The sequence below is a fragment of the Musca domestica genome, unplaced genomic scaffold (assembly GCF_030504385.1).
Source record: "Musca domestica strain aabys unplaced genomic scaffold, Musca_domestica.polishedcontigs.V.1.1 57, whole genome shotgun sequence".
NCBI lineage: Eukaryota > Metazoa > Arthropoda > Insecta > Diptera > Muscidae > Musca > Musca domestica.
The window spans coordinates 5,327,547-5,337,543 of NW_026712358.1; the positions used below are offsets into that span (position 1 = coordinate 5,327,547).

Here is a 9,997-nt window from a genome sequence, read left to right on the forward strand (position 1 = left end):
TTCGAATTGTTTATTTGGTTTCCATGCTTCATCACTTTCGATCGCACGCCGATCCAACTAGGTTCGCTTGCTGCAAATGCTGTTGCGGTAATGGGTTTGAATCAAGCCAGGTTTGACAATGAAGACTTAAGCCATGCAGGCATGGTTGATGTTATCAGACGGCCAAACAAAGCAACCAACTACAATGTCAAGCTTATGTTGTGTCTTTAACCTTTTTTCGGTTTTAAAATGTGTATGATACGAACATGTACGTCCGATGAAAAGAAGCTTAGCTTTGTCGAGATAAAGAAACTTATTTATAAAATGTAACGGTTTTAACTTTTATTTATATCATTTTCGGTTTGTTGTCCTCCTCCTCCTTTTCTTTCTTCATCAAGGCTATAAGAATTATTTACAGTTTGTTTGAAACTGGTTTGTTCCCTGTCACCCAGAGTTGAATATGTAAGCGATTACACGAATTAAAATTATATACTAATTTAAATTTAAATATAATAAAATTTAATTAAATTCCTCACAATAAAATGAAGGGTATACAATTTATTCCGAAAATATTCGTTGGATACACAATAAAGTATATATATTTATGATCAGCGTAAAATGTCTTCCGTCTTTTCATCAGTTTAAATCACAAAATACAACGGAATGTAACCTTTCGGATTGTCAGTGGGTAGTTTAACACCTCCTAAAAATAATCAATATAGGTGCTGATTTTAGAAAATTTTCGATTTACTCCCTAAAAAAACTCAATAAGGGTGTAGTTTTCTCTGTAAGAAGTTCATCCCAATCAAAATTAATGTAATTTGAATTTTTTTTAAAAATTTACACTTTGAAAATGTTAGGATTTAAATCGTGATATTGAAATAAAACATTTTGTAACAATCGATTTTATATGGTCCTGTCTTTGCTTCCTTGTTATTTTATAACTTAGTTTCACTGAAAGTCAGGACCCTTCGGCATAAAAATCCTAGCCGTTTTGATCATTTACGTCTTTGTGATTTGAGGTGGATGTTTACACAAATTCAAGCAAGTGATATCGAATAAACCTGTAAATTTTAAATATTTTCAAAGGAGACCGTTTGGTTGTTTGAAAATTAAAACAAGTTAGAGGTATCATTCGATTCTACCTCAACCTATGTTACCTAACACACAATTATTCCCTCAGCCATATGGCTACAGAGGGTCTATATTATTTGATACATCCAAAACGTGCCTCATCGAAATAATGGGTTTAGACACTAGATCTCTTTGGACCAAATCCGTTTCAGAACATTTGGAGTAGATCTGGCGATGTCCGCCCGTACTTCTGTCCGTCTGCTGACTGGTGCGCACGATAACTCTCGAATGGAGTATCTGGTTAGATCTAAACTTGGTACATCGTTATATTATTTTCAAACTTAGATCGAGTTTGAAAATGGATCGGTCCACTACTTCTGGTTGTAATTTCCAAAAATATTATACTGCACAGAAAGAGAAAGGGTAATCCGATTTGCTTCAACTTTGCAAATCCTAATATTAATATAATGTTAGGTCGGGTGTGAAAATAGACAATATTGGTCCACTCCATCAAGTAACTCCCCCACGATTGGCAAAATTTTACAAATCCTAATATTTGCATCAATGCTAGGTCGGGTGTGAAAATAGACAGTATCGGTTCCACTCCATTGAGAACCTCCACAACGAAGGCCAAATTTTGCATATACTAATATTATTTACTATATCTGTATACTCCATCAAGTACCTCTCCCACGAAGGCAAAATTTTGCACATCCTAATATTTGCATCAATGCCAGGTCGGGTGAAGGGTCAAAATTTTGAATAATTATAACTCTTATAAAATGTGATGTAAGATCTGATTGTCTTCAAATAACACACATTACAATATTTATATTAACTCAAGGTCTAGTGTAAAGATGGAATATTTCGGACCACTCCTTGTGGTACCTCCCCGACAAAGGGCCAAAAATTGAAGCTAATAAAACGCGATTCTATTCAGACTTGGTACATCTCAATATTTCTATCAACGAAAGATTTGTTATATAGATGGTAGAGACCGGACCATTGCTTCTGGTACCTCGCCCATATGGGGTTTATGATTTTGAAAAACAAAACTCTCATAAAAATAGAAATAAGCATCCAACTTCTTTCAAATTTCAAACATTTTTGCTTACCTAATTATGAGACAAATATTGCGAAGGAGTCGACCGATATGTTTATTCCTCGAACTCAATATGCCATATATTTGGCTAGATTCCAATATTAATACATGTTTCGATATAAACCAGTTTTGCCATATTTTATTCTCATAGGGGTGCTCACATTAATTTTCTGAAATTGTGTACTTTTCGTTTGTAAATGGTACCAGAGTGTCTCCCAAAGTTTTTTGATATTCTTAATACTTCTGACTTGATTCCAAACTTTAGGGATTTGGAAGAAAGTATTATCGTATTTAAATTCATCAATTCGTACTTGCTTGCCTCATTATTTTTGTGCATTAGCGTGATATTTATCATTCTTGTAGAAAATCTACATCTCTATTATGTTTTTGTCATTTGAAGGTGTTTGGCAACTTGATATATATTGTCGGTCACCGATGTATTCATTTCATATTTGAAAAAAATTATAGCTTATATTTTTGTAAGGGATGGCTGGACGATGATTCTTGTTATCGATAAGTTTGTTATTTTGCTTGTGTATGTTGAGAGGAAAGTTCCTCCAAAAAGTTGACATGGGTTTGTGTCCACGATAAACAGTGATGCAGATTTGTAGTTATCAAAAATACGTTGCTATTGGTAGGTGTAGATTTCAAGAATAAAATGAAAACCCTTTTTACAATGTAAGAAAAAAAAAACAATTAAAAAAGCAGTATGTTCGGACGGGTCGAATTTTAAGTACCCTCCTCTATTTGGAATTAATTTGGAAATTCCGAAAAATAAATAAAATTTGTTCAAAATCCTGTTAAAATCTTAAAAATATTATATTGGGGTCTACACGAAGACGTGGACCTGCATAGGCAACTTTTGTCATACGCCATTACAATATTCAAATACGAAACTTGAAAAAAAAAAAAACATCCAGTGAATAATTTAGCTAAAATCGTTACATACATGGGGCCTATACGAAGACCTGGACCTGCATTGACAATTTTTTGTCATAGACTCTAGTGCCCATTAGGGACTTCAAATACAAAATTTGAAAAAAATTCCGGCGAATAATGTTCCTAAGATCATCAAAATACGTAATATGGGGAGGTACCGATATGTGGGGGCTATACGAAGATATGGACCTGCATAGACAATTTTCTGTCATTGACTGTAGTATCCATTTGTAACTTCAAATATGAAATATATGTATCAAATATACCATCAAAACACATATCATATCAGGGTGTACCGTTGTAGGCTTATATGATATTGTGAATCTATATAGACAATTATTTTCATACAATTCGATTAAAAAATGTAGCTAAAATCATCAAAATACCGAATATATGGAGACCTTTATAAGCAATACTCTTCTAGGGGTGAAGAATTCAGAAGGAACTTCTTGTGGATTGGCAGACAATTCCATTGAAAATTTTGGCTACAATCATCAAAATACCGAATATAGGGAGGTACACTTATATGCGGATATACGATATCGTGGACAATACAGTACGTACGTGGACAGACAATACTCTTCCAGGGTGTAAAGTACTCAGAAGGAACTCCTTGTGTGGATTTTCAGACAATTCCATTAAAAAAATTGGATACAATCATAAAAATACCGAATATCGGGAGGCACCGTTATATGGAGCTATATAATATTGTGGACTGAAAAGACTGATCTATGCAAAATTTTAGCTTCCTATCTTAATTGGTTTTGACTCTTTTAACTTCTTGAAAGACAAGGATATATATAATTTGCTAGGTCTCCAATTATTATTTCGATGAGTTACAAACGGAACAACGAACTTAATATACCCTCCAGACTATGTATGGTGGATGGTATAAAACTGTAGAATTTATTGAATTTACGACATCGATCAAAAATATTCATAATAGAAGCAAGACATTTCAAAAGCAAATAAATTAAATACAATGTTTTCCATATTACTTTTGTCATTAAAAATTCTGGCAATTAAAAACTAATGCATTATTGTAATAACAGTAACACGGAGCAGATATTGTATCTTGTATCGCCATATTTTAATAGTGCTTTTACTTTTTATACCCTAATTTACATGAGAACGTTCCTTCCTCTTGGTTTAGAATTTAATCGTCATTTTCCAATGGGAATCAACAAGAGTTATTATTTCAAAACAATACAAGTTTTATTGGTTCTACTTAAATATTATCGTTAAAACTTATTTATACATATATAACCATTACTATGTCCGTATTAAGGTTTACCCACCATGAACCGATAAGAAGCTACAACCAATGATCTTACTTGAGATGAAAACAATCACAGTTTCTGTGATAATCCATATTTTCTTCTTATATCATCCTCATTGATATTTGTTGTGTCATCAACAGTTATTTTGGCCAACTTTATTATTAATTCGCTTCTCCATCGGGTAGGGATCAATTTCAAAACAGTTGTCTGAAAGAGAAATTATAAATCAATAATGGAGTCTTTAACCAAATACTTCTCCACTCACCTGTATGCCATGCCAAAAGTAACCAGTACTGGACCTGGTCTTACCAAGCGTATTAACAGCCCATTTGGCATAATCTTCGGGCGAGGGAACTATTAAATTCCCCTTCAATAGCCACGAAGAATATTTATTGATTTTGGTCCTAACACCAGCCGGCGATAACAACTGGACGGTGATGCCAAACGATTCAACTTCGAGTTGGAGGGCCTTTGTAAAACTTGCAATGTAGGCTTTTGTAGCACCATAAACTGAACCATAAGGACAGGGTTGCATTTCCAGTATTGATGATACATTCACAAGGCATCCTGTCACCCCTTGCCGTAGCCATAAGTTGACAAAGTGTCGAGATAGCTGAGTGACAGCAGCAATATTCACATGGATCATATCCCAAAGATGCTGGGCATCGTAGATGGGAATTATGCCGGGTGGATTGTGACCAATTCCGACGTTGTTAACTGAAAGGGAAAAGGGAAGGAAGATTGAATGAATTGGAGGATTTTACAAAAATCAAAATAACGCGTGACCAAAAATATTTACCCTCAGCTCAAATAATCTTGACCTTTAGGAGGAGGAGGACCTTTGGAGGAGCACAAAAACTAATGCTTTGAAATTGTTAATTTTTGTATCAAACCTAAGTTCGATTCATTTTATTAATATGTGTCAAGTCTGGATACCACTTTTCGATTACAATTTGTGGTACAAAGTAAAGAGCAAAAAAATATATGATTTTCTAGAGTACCAGAAAGAGACAGCCGATAATTTCTATTCTTGTCCTTGATTTATCCGTTTATGAGAGATTAGATTGGGCAGAATCAGCCCACTACCTCATAAACAGATCTTCGAACTCAATCTAATTTTTATAGCAATATTATGAAGTGTCACAGTTAACTAATGCGGACTCTTCCTTTCAACCCTTGACCCGAATATAGTCGAAATTATAAGATTTCCACAATGCAAAAATTTGTGTTATTATCTTTCCCCGATTCAGAGATATTAGTCGACTATTCGCAAAGTAAAATTTTCAAAAACGAATAAGATTTTCTCCTATGTTGTACAGGGTGAGATAAAAAACTGCAACAAAGGCAAACGCCATAATTTTTACATTTTTTAATTTATTAAATGAAAGCAAAAAATGTCGGAAATGGCATCAAATTTTGGAATAAGTTTAGATTCGTTTGAATTGGTTACCTTTGGCACGAATTATGGCCTTCAAAGGACCAATGAAACAATCACACGCTACCCGAATGTTGCTCTGCGGTATTTTGGCCCATTCCCAGCTAAGCGCTTACTTGTGGTGATCGACACGTTGGTACCTTTTAGTGCCAACCTTGCTTTCCAAAATACTCCAGACACAACAGTCCAACAGATTGGTATCCGGAGATTTTGGTGGAAATTGTGCGCAGGAAATCAAGCGCGGAACCTCATTTTGTAAACATTCTTGGGTGGAGCGTGCTGAGTGCGATTGTGCTGAGTCCTGTTGGAATGTCCAAGGTGTGAGGCCAAAATTTTTACATGCCAAAGGCTTTAATACACCCTCCAGAATATTTTCGCGATAATTTTCGGCATTTATTCTAGTGGCCAACCGAAGGTTCACATTTTCAGCTGACCTCTTTGGCAAGTGAACACGATCATTTTGTTTGCTTACAAACCGTTGGACAAAGAATGTTTTCTCATCGGAGACGGAGAAACCCAAACGGCAGTTCACCACTTTCGGCCAAGCGAAGCAACACTTTAGCTCTTTTGAGTCTATTTTCTTTCTGTTGCGGTGTAAGTTCTTGCATTTATTTGGAATTTCAATGGCGAGCTAATTTTTCAATATTTGCCGAATGGAATATTGCGATATGTTCAGCTCACGAGCCATTTTCGACCACTCCGACACGGGTTTCGATCAAGTCGCTTCTTTACTTTTCGAACCATTTCTGTTGATGTTGCTGTTTTATTCCGTCTATTTCCTTGACGTCGGGCTACGGATGGTACGAGACACAAAATATTTATTCACATTTAAATGCAGGAGTCCTCTAACGATAGCCACTTGTGGGTTTCCAGCCAAATATAAAGAAATCACACTATCACGCTTGAATTCCATCACGAATAACTTTTTTTCTGGAAAATTATCACCAAAATGTTTTTGTGCACTTATAACAATATAATGAGCTGTCACTGGATTAATTGTAACAGCTGTCGGACGAGTGGCTTAAAAATGACAGCAGTCTGAACCTGGTTGCAGTTTTTACATCTCACCCTTCTGCTTATTGAACGACTCTGTTACGATCATTAAAACGGTATTCTTTTAGGGAAAGCTATCGGAGAAAGGTTCCAGAATTGTATATTTTCGCACAAAGTTCAAGTTTTAGCCTGTATCGAATAGGCTTATAGCAGATATATGACTATTTACAAAGTGTACCGATCACTCCATCTCCGAATTCGATAATTAGAATAGAATTAAACTTGGATACTTCCATCGAAAAGTACCGTTGGCACCAGCTCGATAGATGTACTTTACATACGCAGACTCCCTATAAAAGACATACGATCAAAACTATAAGGAACGCTTTTGATATTTATATGATATTTTTATACCCTCCATACAATGGAGGGTATATTAATTTTGTCATTCCGTTTGTAACTCCTTGAAATACTCATGTCAGACCCAACAAAGTATATATATTCTTGATCAGCGTAAAATTCCAAGGCGATTTAGCCATGTCCGTCTGTCTGTTGTAATCACGCTATCTTTCGAACAAATTGAGATAGAAATTTTTTGCAGACATGTATTTTTTATTCAAGTTATTATATAGCCCCCATATAACGGTACCTCCCGATATTCGGTATTTTGATGATTTTAGCGACATTAATTAATGGAATGGTATTTGAAGTTCGTAATAGATACTGCAGCATAAAACAGAAAATGGGCCATGTAGGTCGGTATTTTTAACATTTTAACAGAATTTTTAAGGGATTTAATTTTACGTTTTTTTTTTTTTTTTTTTTTTTGGAAATTGCTCAATTTGTACGGAATGGTGGAGGGTATTAAAAGTTAGGCCCGGCCGAACTTACAGCTTTTTTACTTGTTCATTATATGCCATTAAATTTAATACCCGTTTGGGGAGATTTTGAAGAGATGCGAACGTGAAACACACGAAATCCTAAGCTATTTTGACAATTTTCGAGTAATTTCATAGTTTAGTGTGTGAGCAGCAAAGGGGCGGAAATGGAGAACCAAACTTTAACTCTAATAATATCAGTGAACACTGACAAAATAATAAATTGATTAAAAAAACAAAAATTGATTTATTTCTCTGCCTTTCTCATTTTTTTCCCGAATGGTCAAGGATACCACCCTATCTGGGGTATTTCTAAAATTTAACCCAATGGTAAATACGGGGTCCCAATTTTTATAGAGGCTTCAAATACCGGTAAAGTGAGATTTTTCGGTATTTTGAGACCATTATCAATCTTTTTACAGATAAAAATGATTATATTAGGATACAAAGGTACAGACATGGGACATAAAAATTGTTTATCTTATTTGTACGTGTTTATACTTTTCTGTACTAAAGCCATACAAATCAGAGATGGGCATAATGCACTGTATTTTTAGTGCACTAATAATTTCACTATCACTGTTCATTTAGTGGTAGTGCAATTTTTAATTCCACTACCACTAAAGGGTTAGTGGTAGTGAAAAATAAATTGCACTACCACTAAAATTTAGTGATAGTGCAATTTTTTTTTTTTTAATATCACTAAAGGGTTAGTGGTAGTGCAATTTATTTTTCACTACCACTAACCCTTTAGTGGTAGTGGAATTAAAACTTGCACTACCACTAATTATTTAATTTTTAGTGCACTAAAAATTTAGTGCAATATGCCCAACCCTGATACAAATGATACCAATACCAATAACAATTAAACTTACCAAATAGTCGTATTGGCCTCTTTTCCAGGTCCTGAAATAGTTTATCATATATTACTGCTCCATGAGAAAAATCAGCCTTGATAGTGGAAACTTCTACTCCAAAATCTTGTTCTATTAAAAAAACTCAAGGATTACTTAATCTTCAAAGCTGAATTAAGTGAATTTCAAAAAAATATAAATACATTCAAGAACAGGTAAAATATTATTACCATCCTTTTCTTACCAATTTCTTTGGCCGTTTGTTTCAGCTTTTCTTCATTTCTTGCAATTAGAACAATGTTAAATCCTTTGCGTGCCAATTCTCGGCTGTATGCCTTGCCAATGCCATCTGTAGAACCTGTTATGGCTAAAATTAAAATTGAAAAAAAAAAAAAAACAGTAATACAAAAATAAAATACACCCGATCCAAACACGAGTAATGTCATGTTAATATGATGATACTGACAAAACGTGATAGGGGTTTCAAAGAAGGAGGCGAGGTGTCGCCTAAAACGCATATTTTTATGACAGTTTCTTCATATTTATTTCATGAGATTATTCGTGTGTAGAACCGGATTCCAAAAATCTCCTAATTTTTGAAAGATATGGCAAATACATTTTGACTTATTTCTCATTCCTGCTCCGTATAAAGAGTCCTTTCATTATTTTTTTCTCTGTTGTACTACCTAGTAATACAACTTTTTCGCGTATTCGAATACTTACCAGCCCATTTGCCATATTTATCTGTCAGAGGTGGTAATTTCTTTTCCCTTTCAAGCCATTGATAGTAAAGCAGCTTAACCGGTGATTTTAAACATTCATAGAGGAAATAAAGCAAAACAATTGCCCCCAGAGTTGTGAGAAATTCTAAACAACAAGACATTGTCGGGCTTTTGTTTATTTATTTACTTAGATTTTTTGGGAGGCAAGATCTACCTTCGGCCAACGTGAAAATATTACTGACAGCTAATTTTATTCTAACCGAATTAATTGTTAAAATCGAACAATTCAGTGGCAAAATAATAAACATTTTATTTGTCAATTGAATCGCAGGGTGGAATATAAATGTGCGGCGAATGGTTTTATATGACATCACTTAGACAATTAATGGCCCAGCATATGTGTTGGTGGCTGGTAATTTTTATTTTTTTGAAGAGACAATCTTTACTTTGTTTTGTAAAAATGTATGGCATTTTGTATGGAAAGTTTTCTTCGAAATGATATTCTGCAAAATCTTTGACATAAAACCCACAATTTTTATCGCTTTAAAAGACATTCATAAATTAGTTGGTACTTAAAATTTCCAGTGGCAAGTAAATTCTAAAATTATTGCCATTAATTAAAGTTATGCTTAGACGGGGGTAGAAAATGATTAAATAATACATACTGTTTCTGTGAATTGAACTTTATGTGACATCTCCACATACTCCCACAATAAAACATTGCGGGAAAGAAAGGACTTA

At 34.4% G+C, this 9,997-nt stretch overlaps 1 protein-coding gene across 1 annotated transcript; it reads right to left on the reverse strand.

Annotated features, from left to right (window-relative positions):
- Positions 1–4,300: 4,300 nt before the first annotated feature.
- LOC101893115 (inactive hydroxysteroid dehydrogenase-like protein 1) lies at positions 4,301–9,519 on the reverse strand. The gene is made up of 5 exons (XM_059128700.1): positions 9,258–9,519; positions 8,779–8,901; positions 8,556–8,666; positions 4,640–5,091; positions 4,301–4,581 (listed from the first exon to the last, which is right to left on the reverse strand). Exons 1-5 carry the CDS (start codon positions 9,415–9,417, stop codon positions 4,444–4,446), a joined length of 984 nt encoding a protein of 327 aa, XP_058984683.1. The 5' UTR covers positions 9,418–9,519; the 3' UTR covers positions 4,301–4,443.
- Between the last annotated feature and the right edge of the window lie 478 nt (positions 9,520–9,997).